The sequence below is a fragment of the Medicago sativa genome, chromosome 4, assembly GCF_051527215.1.
Source record: "Medicago sativa cultivar Bolivia chromosome 4, Bolivia_mono, whole genome shotgun sequence".
Classification (NCBI taxonomy): domain Eukaryota; kingdom Viridiplantae; phylum Streptophyta; class Magnoliopsida; order Fabales; family Fabaceae; genus Medicago; species Medicago sativa.
This window is the reverse complement of record NC_140752.1, coordinates 33,240,466-33,257,769: the sequence shown is the minus strand read 5'-3', so window position 1 is coordinate 33,257,769 and position 17,304 is coordinate 33,240,466. Positions and strand designations below refer to the sequence as shown.

The 17,304-nt window shown below is 31.0% G+C and overlaps 1 protein-coding gene across 3 annotated transcripts; it reads right to left on the bottom strand.

Annotated features, from left to right (window-relative positions):
- Positions 1–3,858: 3,858 nt before the first annotated feature.
- ATG3 (autophagy 3 (APG3)) lies at positions 3,859–16,477 on the bottom strand. Of its 3 annotated transcripts, none has more exons than XM_085701056.1 (10): positions 16,198–16,477; positions 15,742–15,812; positions 14,508–14,624; positions 14,249–14,415; positions 12,949–13,022; positions 12,743–12,794; positions 12,294–12,359; positions 12,049–12,176; positions 11,752–11,853; positions 3,859–4,374 (listed from the first exon to the last, which is right to left on the bottom strand). In XM_085701056.1, exons 1-9 carry the CDS (start codon positions 16,356–16,358, stop codon positions 11,757–11,759), a joined length of 933 nt encoding a protein of 310 aa, XP_085557182.1. In that variant the 5' UTR covers positions 16,359–16,477; the 3' UTR covers positions 3,859–4,374; positions 11,752–11,756. The 3 variants fall into 3 exon arrangements, with proteins under 3 accessions (XP_085557182.1, XP_085557183.1, XP_085557181.1); XM_085701057.1 differs by lacking the exon at positions 3,859–4,374 and adding an exon at positions 11,203–11,664; XM_085701055.1 differs by lacking the exon at positions 3,859–4,374 and adding an exon at positions 11,203–11,540.
- Positions 16,478–17,304: the final 827 nt, after the last annotated feature.

Below are 17,304 nucleotides of genomic sequence, written 5' to 3'. Positions count from 1 at the left end.
GAAGAAAAATGTTCATGGTTGAAGGTTATCAAACAAAAACACAAGGATGAGTTTCAAGGAAATATCTGTGGGGTATTGAAAGTGGATATGGAAGTAGTTCCATAAATTAATTTTCTAGTGGGACGAGTAAACATAAACAGGTGGGAGGGAAACATAATATTATTTTTTTTCAAGATTTACTTCAAAAAAAAAAAAACATTCAATAGGTTATATAACATAGATGCTATAGAAAAATGAGGGTTGATGTTATCTGTCCCACATTGAACAAATATTTATTTGAAGATGTGTTATATGAATAAAGAATTTCTTCACCAATTAATGTTGTGTATTTGTTCTTAGTTACTGGGATTTGGAAAATATTCCTTAAAATTTTCTTAAGAGATATTTCTTAAATCTCATTGATTAAGAGCTGATTCATAGTATTTTTTTATTGTTTTAATGAATATTAAACTGCAAATCATTTGTTCTTTGTGTTCTTGCTGAAGTTCTTACTCACACAATTTTCAAAATATATTTGGAATGATATATGATTAAATTAAAGTAATAAGTTTTAATTAACAATGTGTTTTGTGAAGGTCAATTTGAACACTTTTGTTTTTATTTTGTTAATTAATTAATGGAATAAAAATAAATTAAGAGCTGATTCATAGTATTTTTTTATTGTTTTAATGAATATTAAACTGCAAATCATTTGTTCTTTGTGTTCTTGCTGAAGTTCTTACTCACACAATTTTCAAAATATATTTGGAATGATATATGATTAAATTAAAGTAATAAGTTTTAATTAACAATGTGTTTTGTGAAGGTCAATTTGAACACTTTTGTTTTTATTTTGTTAATTAATTAATGGAATAAAAATAAAACGGGAAATGTTAACGAATGTTTTCAGGACATTTTTTACAGATTATAAATAGAAAGTTTTTATGAAAATATGGGTATTAATTGCATGGGAAATTAAATCTTTTGTTTTTTTAAATTATGATTACTTAAATTAGAATGTTTAAAGAGGGCGTTAGTTAACAAGACTTTTTTTTTTGACAAAAGCAAAGTTAACTATTATCATTAATCAACCAATGTTCAATACAAGAAGAATAAGAATAAAATACGGTGACTAACCCAAGAACAAGTCACCCTAGCTAAACTATGAGCAACCATGTTCGCTTGTCTCCTAACAAACTTCACCTCAAAGTTGAAATGTGAAGATAATTAATAAATAATACTAGAAACTATAGCATAGAATTCTGAATCACCATGACAACTCGGTCCCATCTGTTCACATCAACAAAGTGAATGGCATGGAGTAAGGCTGCTTAAATAAAATAAAATATGAAACATTGCACCTTCTAGAATTCAAACTTAGGATCGACCAATGAAAGAGCGCGCCTTGTGACAACTTGGCCATATTAATATTTGGTGGTTAACTATGAACAAATTGTTAAAGGTTTTGTATAAAATGGACGTGTAAAATATTGGTCCATGTTAGACCACTTTTGTCAACCGTTATATTAGATTAGATTATTACCTTTCCCACCCTATGTGTTACTTGGCGCCCTATTTTATTCTGAAAATACCCTTCGGATTTTATAATCTGAATCACGTTTGGATTATAAAATCCAAACACGCTCAGTTTAGATAGAACTGGACAAAATTGCATGTCTTTGTGGATTCATCATTTTTTTTAAGATATAAAATTATGTAAACGACAATTATAATAAAATTATACAAAAAAATCATTATATATATTATATACTCCCAACAATATAAGTAATGAGATTTAATTAACAATGCATATTGTGACAACTTGACCATTTTAATCTTTGGTGTTTAATTTTAAACATTTGTTATATACCCTTTCAGATATAACATTGTTACAAACTCATAAAAAGATGTTTCCTTTTACCAAAATCGTATAAAAGTTTCTCCATAATGATAGTAACTCTATTAGAAGAAAGACAATGAATAAAAATTCATTATTCATGACTCAAAACTTTGTCGAAAATCACGAAATGAGATTAAATCATTTCTTCTTTTCTTTGGTGAACGAGATTAAATTAGAAAATTTTATTCTATAAATTTTATAGCCACCGATAGAAAAAATGAGCAATGGTATTAAAGAGTCCAACATTGGGAAAAATACCTTTTGAAAATGTGTTTATTAATGGGGAAATTCTCACCCTACAAACATATTGTGTATTCTTGCATAGTATTTCTTTCTTGATCAAAATTTTGTCAAAATTTCCTCTTTTAGAAGAAAATAGAGGACAAAGTTATGGCAATGAAGTGATTAAAAGTCAATTCCTTTTGATTGTTTGGTTTAGTGAATTTTAAGCTACAAATCACTTGTTCTTCAACACCTCGATATTTTCGTCTATTCAAAATAGTTTAAAGAATCCTCACCTTAGAAGCAATATTATTGATTAATTGTGTGTATTCTTATACATGCTCCTACTCAACCGGTTTTCAAAGCTCTCTTAAGAAGATAACTTCGACAAATGAGTGATTAAGAATTAAATAATAATATTGTTTGTATTCTGTCAAATAATAATAATAATAATAATAATAATAATAATAATAATAATAATAATAATAATAATAATAATAATAATAATAATAATAATAATAATAATAATAATAATAATAATAATAATAATAATAATAATAATAATAATAATAATAATAATAATAATAATAATAATAATAATAATAATGCTCATAAAGGGATTTTAGTTAATGGTTGTGGTGAATTTTGAAATGAGAAATCACTTGTTCATCAACGCCTCAATATTTTTGTCTATTTGGGATAGTTTAAAGAATCATCTTACTAGCAGTATTATTGATTAATATTATATATTCTTGCAGAAGCTCTTACACATCCAATTTTCTAGTGTTTCGAAGGAGAAAGCTTTGATATGTAAGTGATTAAGGGTACATTTGATTTTCAAAGCTCAATATTTTTAGTGTATTTGATTATAAAATTGTCTCTGGGACGGAACAAAATGGAGGGTTAAGAGACGGAGACAAAACTAAATTTTTTGTCTCTCACTAAACAGTGAGATGATTATTTATCCAAAGTAGAAAAATATTCTCTCTAAAATAGAAAAATAGAAAAATACCCTATTATTGTTTTACTCAAGAAATATTCTCTCTCCCCGTAATTTATCGAACTTTTCTCCCTCCCAACACTCTCTCACTCATGTGTTTGATGTCTTCCTACTTTTCCTCTCTCTCCCATATTTGTCTCTCTTTTCTCTCACTCTTACTTATAATAGGCTGATTTATGATGTTTTGACTTGTCGTGATGGTTTGTTATGTTTAAGAGAGGTGGCTTCTGTCAAAGATTAAATTTTTCCTGACAGGAAATGTGTGCAATTAAATTTTAAGGCATATGAAGCTAAGTAGGAGATTAGGACTTGCGTGGTTGGCATCAAGGATAAAAGGATTAAATATCTAGCAGCTAATGACATTGACAAATTATTACGGGTACATCTTGACGTATGTTTCGAATATTTTAATAATATTTTATATGCAAAGGCGTGGATTCGAATTAAAGATTACCCACTTCTTAACACATAGTATGTGTGAGTTTTATTGCTAGACTCTTTAGAACCAAAAAGAAATTTGTGGTGGAGAATGTAACTTTACAAAATCATACTAACTAAAGTCAAGTAGGAGACATAGGTAAATAATTATTAGGACTTTATATTGTACTTTTCACCTCCTAAATTATGTTCCGAAAGTGTGCTTTCAAACAACACAAAATCAGTGTTCATTTCAATTGTGCACATCCAAAATCAAGTTGAGTGTAAAACCAAGTTATGTTCTGAAAGTGTGCTTTGAAGAACAAAATCAAGTTGAGTATTGGTCAAATTCAAGAAAAATTCTTACAAAGATCACATTTTATTATTTTTGCATTACATATTACACATTTGATCTTCCAAAGAATGGGTGATAGTTGATGGACCTAATGAATGCATTGAAAACCTAGGGTCTTAAATCGAACAATCACAATATCTAGGAAACCAGAAGAGTATGCATAATGTAATGTAACTATGGAGAAGAGTAGGAAATTTCAAAGACGAGTCATTAACTATTGTCTTATTTTATATTGTAGAGAGCATACATAGTTTGTGGTATTTCAAACATGTACATAGTTCAAATGAAATTTGCCCAACTTCTAGACAATCACACTTCAAATGACCATACTTTACAGAACATGTACAATAACTGTGTAACGATCAGGGATTATACGCTGTTTTAAGATGCGCAGAAACAAAGAAAGTGCTGGTGAGAGATATTTTGCACGTGTAAATACTGGAACAAGCAGATACTTATGAGAAGATGCATCATGGATCCCCATTTGGTGCCATGCTGAGCCTAATTGAAACAACAAAATAAATGGCATATGAGAGAACAATATTTAAGAGAGCTTTGCTGACTTTTACATGACTTACAACATTAGAATGAATATGGATTCATCATAATGAATAGAGAATCATCAAAATGAATGAGATTCAAAGGGATATCCATGTTCAAAGTAGATGCACTCTAGAGATATGTATCGATTAGGTTCAGCTTTGTTTTACATTGAGATACAACTCACGTGTATAGTAAAATATTGATAACTATGTTGTAAATTCATCAATTCATATACAATAATTGCTTTAAATTTAAATATGGAAACCTAAACATATAGTTGCACTCTATCTCAAGACAACTCAGAAATTGCTATTAGAGAAATGAAAGAAATAAAGGTATGAAAGTAAGGTAAACTATCAATGACTAATGAGGCAAAAACGGATGGTAATACATTAAATAGATCACTTGTACATCCGAAATGAAAGCAATGATATTGGAAACAAAGGGCTTACTTGTCAATTTCAGGTTCAACTCCATGTGACATCAACGCATCGATGATTTTCTTCATCACCGCTCCATGTCGACATGGGTGAATGGACGCATGCTTCCCAAGAAAATGAGGATGGTCCTCAATTGTTACCTGCAACATTTTAAGTTATGAAATAAAACAATGACAAAAATTGTAGTAAACTCGGTAAATAAAGTGTGGGTGTGTATGCATATGTCATATGTCGACAATCAATTGATATGTTATAGCATTCTTGACTTACATCTCAAGGATAAGTTAAATAACTCGCCGTTTTTCGTGCATGGTCTTGACTTACATCTTCAAGGACAAGTTCTGGTTGCAATTGCATTCTTGCCACAAGACAAGAGATTGAATGAATCAATGAAAGAGTTTATGTTTCTCACAACTATTCTTGACTGACATAAAAAAATAAAACAAAAGAAATTGAAAATAATTCCATCAGGTTTTGAAAGTTGTATGCAGAGCACCAAGCGACCAATAAACATTGAAATGGAAACAACGGAAAGCAAACACAATTTGCTACAAAAAAATGAGGGTTAGTGTTATCAGTCCCACATCGAAAAAATATTTATTTGAAGATGTGTTTATATGAAGAGGGAATATCTTCACCAATTAGTATTATGTATTTATTCTTAGTTGCTGGGACTTCCGAAATCCCTCTTAGGAATTCTTAGGAATAATTCTTCTTACTCTTTTCTCAAGATTATTCTTAGATTCTTCTCTTACTCTTTTCTCAAGATTATTCTTAGATTCTTCTTAAGAGAGATAATTCTTCTTACTCTTTTCTCAAGATTATTCTTAGATTCTTCTTAAGAGAGATTTATGAATTCTTCAATTCTTCTTAAGAGAGATTTATGACTTCTTAAGAGAGATTTATGATATCCTTCTTACATTCTTCTTAAGAGAGGAGAGATTTCTTCTTAAGAGAGATTTATGACTTCTTAAGAGAGATTTATGATATCCTTCTTACATTCTTCTTAAGAGAGGAGAGATTCTTCTTAAGAGAGGAGAGATTTATGATATCCCATTGATTTGGAACGCTCTTCTTAAGAGAGGAGAGATTTATGATATCCCATTGATTTGGAACGCTCAAGATTCTTCTTAGATTCTTCTTAAGAGAGATCCATTGATTTGGAACGCTCAAGATTCTTCTTAGATTCTTCTTAAGAGAGATTTATGAATTCTTCTTAAGAGAGATTTATGATATCCTTCTTACATTCTTCTTAAGAGAGGAGAGATTTATGATATCCCATTGATTTGGAACGAATTCATAATATTTTTATTTGGAACGAATTCATAATATTTTTTTATTGTTTAGTCTAATCCATTTTAAACTACAAATCATTCTTCTTAAGAGAGATCCATTGATTTGGAACGCTCAAGATTCTTCTTAGATTCTTCTTAAGAGAGATTTATGAATTCTTCTTAAGAGAGGAGAGATTTATGATATCCCATTGATTTGGAACGAATTCATAATATTTTTATTTGGAACGAATTCATAATATTTTTTTATTGTTTAGTCTAATCCATTTTAAACTACAAATCATTTTGGAATTCTTAAGAGAGATTTATGATCCATTCTGGAACGAATTCATAATATTTTTTTAATGATATCCCATTGATTTGGAACGAATTCATAATATTTTTTTATTGTTTAGTCTAATCCATTTTAAACTACAAATCATTTTGGAATTCTTAAGAGAGATTTATGATCCATTTTGGAACGAATTCATAATATTTTTTTATTGTTTAGTCTAATCCATTTTAAACTACAAATCATTTGTTCTTTGTGTTCTTGTAGAAGTTCTTACTTACCCAATTTTCAAAATATGTTTGGAATGATACAATGATTAAATTAAAGTAATAAATTTTGAAAATATTTTTAAGCTCTTCCAAGGAGAAAGCTTTGATATGTAAGTTGTTGAGGGTACATTTGATTTGCTGAAAAATAAGAGATTGGACCTGACAACTTTAGTGTGTTTGATTATAAAATTGTCTTTGGGACTGAACAAAATGGAGGGTTAAGAGACTGAGTCAAAACTAAACATTTTGTCTCTCACTAAATTATGATATGATTATTTATCCAAAATACAAGCTCTCGAAAATAGAAAAATACCCTATTATTTTTTACTCAAGAAATATTCTCTCTCCCCCTAATCCATCGAACCTTTCTCCCTCCCAACACTCTCTCACTCATGTGTTTGATGTCTTCCTACTTTTCCTCTCTCTCCCATATTTGTCTCTCTTTTCTCTCACTCTTTCTCTCCTCCATTAAAATTTAGATTCATAAAACTATTGTTGTAAATTTCACCTTACTTTGTTTGTGATGTCTATTTTTGTTGAAATATGATGTGTATTTCTAGAATTCTTTTGAATGCATTAGTAACTTATAAAATGTTAAAAATTGATCTACATGACTAGATTTCTCTAGAATAGTTTAGTAGATTTTAGATTAAATTAATACTACATATGTAATCAATCCAATTTGGAGAGCAATACAATCTATTCTTGCTCCAATTCCTCCCACTATTTACTACAATATTCCAACTATCAACTAAAACCTTCTACGCTATACAACTACACTCTAAACTAATACTATTACCTAAACTACTAACTGTGGTATCAGAGCTGAATTCGGTCATTCACTGGATGTAGCAAAATATGACCTCCAGTCGCCAACTATATACTTTTTAAATTATCTATTCTACTACATGAATTCTACTATCCTACCAAACTAGAAAATCCAAACTATGACTCAAACACAAAAGAGTATAGGTAGCCACACGGCCTGACTGTGTTTGAGTTCAAACCCAAAACTAAGAAGACAATAGAGAAGTTCAAATAGCCTAACAACCCAATCTTTTTAAGTTAAAGTCCATCTAATGTGGTAAATCTATGGCAAATAAAACTCATGCTTAGATAAAGCACAAGCTCAGACAATAAATAAATTTGGAGACATGTGGTCTTTTATGCTCAACTTGAGTTCAAGCATTTGAAATGTAATGTTAATAATATTAAAGGTTTCACCATACTATATATCTCTCCACCTATAACATTCTAACTACCAATGTGTTTCCTCTTGTCACATGCTACTAATCCTTCCACCACCGGTTCCTACACTATATTTATCAAACACTTGTGCACCAAAGATTGTTCAATTCCTTAAACGTTTGACCTTTTTAGTTATGTCTAATACACGAATCAAAAAGGTCCTAGGATTTAATTAAGAGTAAATTACACTCCCCTCCTTAGGGTACAACGATTCGGTTTGGATTGGTTTTAAGTTAAAAAAATGTCTGAACCGATGAAACCTTCATCGGTTTGGATTGGTTCGGTTTTCACTGTTTTTTAAAAAAGAAACCAAACCAAACTAATCAGTTTGGTTCGGTTTGGATTGGTTCGGTTGATCGGTTTATTTAAAATACAATTAAAAAAAAATCATATTCTCACAAAATATTTCATAGATCTTTGTATAATTGTATTTCATATTTTGTTTTTTCATGTTTTCTATTTTTCAAACAACTTTATAACTAACCTTACTCAATATTTTATACATATGATCAAAGATTCATTCATCCATCATTATTCAAAAACAACTTCATCAAACTCAAATATTTCAATCATTCATGATCCATACATGCATCATTCATCAACAAACACAAAAATTCCAAAAAGAACATCCTAAAATTAAAACGTAGTCAAAATAACAAATCCATGCAAACTGAAATTAAAACATCCTGAAATTTAATTTTGGGCTTAACCATAAGTTTATGTGAGGTGAGATAATATTAGTAAAAAAGGAGTGTGGTTATCAGCGGATTGGTTCATCGGTTTCGCGGATCTCGAAATGAAAAACCATGAACCAAACCAAACTAGATCGGTTTTGATTGGTTCGGATCGGTTTCAAACCGAAACAAACAAGGTCGGATATTTTTTCGGTTTGGACTTTCGGTTTCATTGGTTTTGTCCGAACCACTTACACCCCTACCCCTCCCCTCAAAGATGCTTGAATTACACTCCTCTCTCCTCTTATGTTAAAATATACACTCCCCTCCCTTGAAAAGTAAAATTTATACTTCCCTCCTTTATAAGGTGCTTGAATTACAACCCCTCCCTTAATAATTAAATATGCACTACACTTTGATCTATTTTGACATAAACAAATATTTTTATGATATATATTAATTTTGAACCACCATTTAAGAAAAATTAATTCATTTCTTGATAATTTAAATGTCAATGATAATCAAATTTAAATATTTTGCTATTAATTTTATCATTTAGAGTATAAAATTAACTTTTAAATAACCATGCTTTATTGTCTTTAGAAATTTTTCATATATTTTAATTTTATTTTAGGTTGTTTTATATTTTATAATAGGGTTTAAAACCACATGTTAATGAAATTGTGAATAAAAAATAGCGAAAAAATATGTATTCAAATTTTTATTATATTAAAATAGATCCGCAATACTATTTTTTCGAATTGTGTTAGATTATTATTTTTTTTTTGCTAGATTATTAGAAATAAAAAAATATATTGAGGGCGTAAAGTGTAGATTTTAACATAAGAGGGGAGGGGAATGTAATTCAAGCTTCTCTTGGGGGAGGGGAGTGAAAAGATTTCTAATATGTTTTGAATAAGAGGGGAGGGGAGTGTATATTTTAACATAAGAGGGGAGGGGAGTGTAATTCAAGCATCTTTGAGGGGAGGGGAGTGTAATTTACTCTTTAATTAACAATAGAAAAATGTTAAAAAGCACGACACAGAATTGTCGTGCCACACGACCGTTTATGTTCAGCCAGCCACAATTTCATATTTTTCCATTTAGTTTAATTAAAATTATTTAAACAATGCCACGTATTATGCCGTGGGCTTCGTGCATGTAAATTGGTCGTGTACTATAGCATAGCTCTTAACAATATTGCTTTTGAATTTGATTGTTGGGTGTGGGATTGTTGAAAATTTGTAAAGAGTTTTGTGAACTGATTGTGGTGAATTTGAAACAACAAATCACCTATTCTTGAATGCCTCCATAATTTTGTCTATTTGGGATAGTTTCAAGAATTGGTTGCGGCTACTTACCGTGTTGGCATATGTCATTTTTACAGTTTGAAGACTCTGCTGTATTTTTTTTAAGGAAAGTCTCAAATCTCAATGTGTCACTTGACAATTTGGTTTGCGAGTGTTTGGTGTGTATGAAAAATAATAAATAAAATTATTTTCAACGGAGACGGTCTTGACACCGTAAAGGTGGTTGAAGAAGTTACACTTTTGATGTGGAGTTTGTTAGGCTTTGTTTGGGAGTTTGGAGGGGAGGGGAGGGGAGGGTTTTGGAAAAAAGGAAGGAGCAAGTGGAAGAAATAGAAGACATTGGGATGAGAGGGCTTTGGAGGTTAATTTTTTACTCATAATAAAAAATCTCCCTCATTTGGGGGAACTCAAAAATTGCATTGGGGGAGGGTTTTGGGGGATTATGGAGGGTTTATATGAATTTTTCAAATTCAATCTATGTTGTTATAATATTCTTAAAATTAAAAGTATATTAATCATAAGTATTAGTTTATCATTCTCTAAAAAACTGTTTTTTCAAAAAATGTGAATTTTTTGTCCATTTTTCTATATATTTCCAACCCCCCAAAGCCCTCCCCTCCCTTCCCCTCCAAACTCCCAAACAAAGCCTTACAATCGTAAATTAAAGGTCACCATCATAGTTGCTTCTAATAGGCTGATTTATAATGTTTTGACTTGTCGTGACGATTTTGATATGGTTTAAGCGAGGTGGAAGATTAAATTTTTCCTGACAGGAAATGTATGCAATTTTATATGCAACTAATGACAGACAAATTGTTACGGATACAACTTGTGAAAAATATTATAGCATGTGAAATGTTGTGCTGTTTTTTTTACAATAGCAGAAACAATATATACTATAATTTTTTGTTTTAATCCTTTTCACATCTTTGCGCTTGGATAGTAATGTTTTGTAGTTTACATTAAAGGATTGTGTTTTTCATGTGTTGTCTATTGCCCAGACCAAAACAAAAAGTTTGGGTTTTATGAGCTTATAAATTGAGGTTGGACTATTCACCTTCTAAATTATGTTCCGAAAGTGTGCGTGCTTTCAAACAACACAAAATCAAGTTGAGTGTACAAACAAAGTTTTTCCATAACTGAAGACTGAAATAGTGCAAGCGTATTGGTCAAATTCAAGTTTTTTTTTACAAAGATCACATTTTATTATTTTTGCATTACATATTACATTTGATCTTCCAAAGAAGGTATGCATAATGTAATGTAACCGTGGAGAAGAGTATGGAACTTCAAACGAGTCATTAACTATTGTCTTATTTTATACTGTAGAGAGCAAACATAGTTTTTGGTTTTCGAGAAACAGTCTTAAGAATGTGGTGTTTCAAATATGTACATAACTCCAATGAAATTTGCTCAAATTCTAGACAGTTACACTTCAAATGACCATACTTTACAGCACATGTACAATAACTGTGTAACGATCAGGGATTATACGCAGTTTTAATGTGGGCAGAAACAAAGAAAGTGTTGGTGAGAGGTATTTTGCCCGTGTAATACTGGAACAAGCAAATACTTCTGAGAAGATGCATCATGAACCCCCATTTCGGTGCCATCGTGAGCCTAATTGAAACAACAAAATAAATGCCTCTGAGAGAACACATGTAATAATAGCCAAGAGATATGCGAGCACCAAATAGATGGAATCCGCTGACTTTTATATTACTTACAGCATGTGGCACCATCACTTCCAAAGCATTAAAAATTTAAATAATCGGAATAAATAAAGATTTCAAAAGTGATAACGAAATATATAAATAATATTCTGAATTACCTTAGTCAATTGCTGGAGCTACCAAGATCAAAGTCCATGGTGTAATCATACTCAATTGTTGGAATTACAGAGGCCATAAATTTCAAGAATAAAAACAAATACCTACAGAAATAAGTATATGAAATTATATACCTCATGTATAGCAGTTATTAAGAACAGAAAATGCACTATAGACTCAAGCCAGAACATTTTTCTTCAGAGGGTGTGTAATATTTAAGAGTGCATTGACAATAACGGTATATATTAATCACTGTATATCCGAAATGGAAGCAATGATATTAGAAACAAAGGCTTTACTTGTCAACTTCAGGCTCAACTCCACGTGACATCAACACATCAATGATTTTCTTCATCACTGCTCCATGTCGACATGGATGAATAGATGCATGCTTCCCAGGCAAATGAGGGTGGTCCTCAATTGTTACCTGCAACATTTTAAGTTAGAAAATAATACATAAACAAAAATTGTAGCAAATTCTGTAAGTGTGTGCATTTATGTCTGTGTGTGTATGTCCATAATCAATCAATAAGCTATATCTCACCGTTTTGCGTGCATGATCTTGACTAACATCTTCAAGGACAAGTTCTGGTTGCAATAGCATTCTTGACTGCCACAAGACAAGGGATGAAATCACTGAACCATTACGGAGTTTCAAATAACTGAAGGGGCTATGTTTCTCAAAACCATTTAACCTAAATTATAAAAGCATCGAGTCATAAAAAATTCTCATTTTTTATGTTTGGCATTAATGTCAGACACTAATGTTTTCTGAAGTCCCTGTGCTTTTCATCAATGGAACCGGTATTCATCAAAATAGGAAGAATAATACATATGTTATGAATCTGGTATTTTTCTAGCTAGATACATCGGGTTATGTTAATAAGTTTAAATTCATAATGCAAATCCTAGTTCTACCAGCATTGCCATAGTCACATAAGTGAGTCAAAAAAGACTGGTTATGATTACAAGGATAAAGTGAATAAAACAAACCTCGTCATACCCAGTAAGCCACACACGGGGTGTTTGATAATACTTATCATATCTGCATAAAAAGCAAGATCCACCTTTTAAAATTCATCGCCAGAGTAATAATTATTTCTCAAATGAAGTAAACTTTTTGTTTAAAATATATACAGAAGCTTCACCAGCAATTTTATATCAATTTCACAGAAAATTTATATGGAAGCTTGTCTTACGTGATGCTGATGTCATAGGTGCGAGTCCGTAGAATATTATCATCATCAGGTTCATGAGCTACTAGATATGTAGACTGAGGAGCGGCCACCAATAAGAACATGGAAAAATAAATTACATAAATCAAATTTCTCAAATTAGTAGCAAACAAAAGCAACAATCTAAAAGTATGTTCTACAAAACCTACATATATTGAAAAGCTAATGAAATTAGGGCTCAAATTCAAATGAAATATCGACCATCATACTTTTAAGTGTGAATCTGTGAATGAGGTGTTGATGATAAACATAATTAACATCTGGTTCTATGGTCATTCAAGGGTTCATCATAGAGTCTAAATGATTTCAGCCATGAGAAAGATTTGGAATTAAATGGTCTATCTTTAGATAGGACTCGTGACAGTAGTATAGGATAGTATGTAAAATGTCAGATCCATATTGCTGATTTCAGCTATTAGAGAGTGTATATATATACATCCTTCTAAAAGGACAAGGGAAGGAAAAAGCATGCTAGAGTAACTAACAGATAAACAAATGTTTGAAATTTGGGTTTCCCCTTTGGTCATATACATGAAAAGTTTCCATTGATATTCATCACCATTTGGGTCATTCTGAGAAAGTGATACCCCTAAATTTCACATGTATCTCAAATGACATTGATATCCAGCAGCATAACTGCTGCTCTCTTCCCAACTTCTTTACTTAGATATCTATTTCATTCTAGAATCTCTTTTCTTTTCGTCCAAATATTTTTTGCTATGAAAGATAGGTTCAAAAAGACTATGGCTCTGTTTGGGGAAGGCCAAACCGCTAGCTTATAGTGGATAGCTTACACCGTATAAGCTTGTATAATTAAACTAGAATTGTTTGGTAATGCTAACAGCTTTCTCTCACGAGCTTCATGCGTTTTTTGAAATGCTACTTCAACTCAAGTAGCTTTTGAGTTATAGCTTATCATATTTTCTCTCATTTTTACCCCCCTTATCTTAATTGAAAGATTTAAATATTGATTAAGAATATCTTTTTGTATCATTTTATATTTATGTTAGTTAGTTCAACCCTTAAATTCACCAAACCCTTCAAAGTCAATCAGCTAGTTTATCCTCTATTATCTATCAGCTAGCTTATATGTCATCCGCTACTATTAACCAAACAGAGTCTATAACTCAACATACAAAGACAACACATCTAAATATACATATAGATGAAAATATATATTCCCTTTTATTTGATTCAATAAGACTGAAACTTTTACTCCGACAATTGATTTAGTGTTTAATGTGTATATCTACTATCAACTTACAGGATCTGTCTCAATAATGTTGTCATATTCTTTAAACTCTTCCATATCAGGAATATCTTCATCGTCCTCACCTCCCGTGTGAGAAGATGTTTGCTTAACAGAACTCTTTTCGCTGATTTCTAGATTTTCCATGGAAGGTAAATTCTCTTCTTCATCAGATTTAGTTTCTGAAATAAAAATTACAAAGGTATAAGATCAAAGGATTAAAGTTGCAGTACAATATCTTATATCCATGCCTCCAGTGCAATTGAATACACACCTTTTGGCTTTCCATGAGTTGCTAGCCATCCATCATTTTCTTCGTCATCAAGTAAAACTTCCCCCCCGGCAGCTTCATATTCTTCTTCAATGGATGCAGCTCTCCGCAGACAAGGCACTGTTGTGTGAAAAACAACATCAAAAATCAGTCAAGAAATAGGATAGGTCTTAAGACACATAACAAAAGCATGAATACAATCAGGGGGAAATTGCACACACATGACCTCAATTGAGGTATGCTTAAAAAACACATGGACCCTCTATTTTTAACAGACAGTTATGCTATGTTTGGATACACATTTTCCTAATCTTTCTCGCATTTCAAAGCAATTGTACTATGAACTTAGGGCAGCTAGAAGTATGAGCTTCAATTGACCATGCAGTGGCAACATATATTTTAAATTTTCCAAACACACTCTGAAACCGACGGATGTGGTTAAGTTGGTTAAACAGTGCTTAATTTGTAGGAGAAGAACACAGTTCAATCCCCACAAAACACACTTTTGACGAAGGGCAAAGAACCTTAAGTTTCAACCTAAGCACCCAATCAAAGCATAGGGTCAATAGGACATAAACTTTTGGGGATGCATTGTGCAACCACTGCAATGTCAAAGACTTTAATTACATTGGTTTACATTTTACAAGCACCAACAACAACAAAAAAACTATGGTTTATTATGTAATAAAAATAAAAGGGTGTGTCATTTCCACATTTAAGTGTATACCTCAAGAATGAACACTCAAAAATGTAAATATCACTTGAATTATGTGCAAAAAATTTCCTGGCACAATTATAACAAAAAATAGCAGAAACAAGGAACACTCAATAATGTAAATATCACTCGCAAATCCTTAGGGTGTGTTTGGATTGAGGGTTTAGGAGGGGAAGGGAGGGGAGGGTTCAAATTTCTTTTTTAAATTACGGACTATATAACATGTTTTTCTAAAATAAAGTAAGTGTGATTGAAGTATTATATGATCGTTTATCATTTTAATATGTTAACTTTTTAAAAAACATTTCCTAGTGTCCGTAATTTAAAAATGAAAAGTAAACCCTCCCCTCCCTTCCCCTCCTAAACCCTCCATCCAAACACACCCTAATTAATCTTTTTTAAGGATACTTCAAGAAGGTGAATCAAAATTCCTAGTACAATGATCACAAAAAATAACATAAACAAAGAACACTTAATCACTCATCATAACATAATATGCAATCAGAAATTCATAATCTTTACCATTTCTAGTAATCAAGAATTGTTTCTCAGATGGTAAATATGGCTTCCTCTTGCTTGGCTCACCTGATTCCCTATCATCCAAAATCAAAAACAGAACCAATTAATCAAAAACTACTTCAATATTCTCATTCTCATAACTCACTAACAAACTAATAAAAATTCTATATTAACTAATAGATATAATAATAATAAACATAAATCCACCAAATTCGAAACCCCTTTCGAAAAAAATTCAAATTTTCAGCAAAAAAATCTCACCTTTAATTAAAATAACCAATATCCAACCAAAAAAAAATACCCAATTCGAAACCCCTATAGAAAAAAATTCAATTTTTCACCAAAAAATGTCAACTTTGATCAAAATACACAATACCCAATCAAATTTTTCGTGAAAAAACCCCCAATTTAAAGAACGATGAACCCTAATTACGAAAAAGGGGAGGAAATTGAAATTACCAAGACCAAGTGGGGCATTTAGCAACGAGATTATCACCAGCGATGATGAACTCGGAGACACTGAGAACACCTTTCTCTTTGAAGGCGGAAACGGTTCTATGGCCTGTGATTCTCTCTACAGTGCCTTTGAATGCTTCGTGAAGCTTTTGAGAAAGAACCATTTTTTTGTTGAGATTTTTGGCAATGAATAGAAAAGAGGTTGTGTGTTGTGAATTGTGAATGGTGGCTGATTCGATTATGATCAGGAAGATGTATAGTGGAAGGGACAATACGACGTCACAAGGGTATAATCAATCGGTTTAATAGATATACACTGACGGTGTAGAATATTTTTACACTAACATCTAATGAGAAATCACAATATTTTTAAAAAAAAAAAAAAAAAACACCTTTTAACTACACATACAATAGTGGGTTGGATGTGGCAAAAATAGTGGATTTTGATTGGATGTCGGTGTAAACCTGTTTTAAACCGACAATGTACATCTTTTAAATATTTAAAATGTTTTGATTGGTCGTCTGTGTAAAATTGTTTAACAGTGGTGGGTTGACGGTCCAAAACAATTTTGCACAGACGACCAATCAAAACATTTTAAATTGTAGTAATACTACTCATTTTGATCTCATTTATAAGAGAAAATTTACTTTTTATATTCATTTAACAAATGATGCATTTATTTTTTGATATAGAGTAAATACATCTTTTTTTATTGTATAAACCTAAAAAGTTAATTTTTTTTTTTTCTTATCAATGATACCGGAGTAGGTATGACAATGGGTAGGGACTCAGGTTAGACGACTTTTTTTCTTGTCAAGTGGTTTAATGGATAGAATTCACCTTTTTTAAAGTGATACTCAATGGATATAACTCATATTTTTATTAGATGAAAATGTGATGAAAATGTTACATGACTCATTTATTTTTTTATTTTTTTGACAAACATGACTCATATTTATATTGTCACTAATATTGAAACTTTTTTTAAGGAACAAATATCGTAACTTTTTTTTTTTGAAGGATCAAATATCGTAACTTATATATGAATATATGAAGGCCCTAGTATAATCTATATATACATGTATTCTAAGCTACACTTTGTTTATATG

What these genes read in the sequence shown, in the direction of transcription:
- ATG3 (XM_085701056.1), bottom strand. Translation starts at nt 16,358, where the DNA reads ATGGTTCTTTCTCAAAAGCTTCACGAAGCATTCAAAGGCACTGTAGAG. An exon ending in ATTCTTGATTACTAGAAATG is followed by an intron (nt 14,625 to 15,741) that starts GTAAAGATTATG and finishes TTCACACAACAG; the next exon opens with TGCCTTGTCTGCGGAGAGCT. An exon ending in GTTGAGCCTGAAGTTGACAA is followed by an intron (nt 11,854 to 12,048) that starts GTAAAGCCTTTG and finishes TTATTTCTGTAG; the next exon opens with GTATTTGTTTTTATTCTTGA.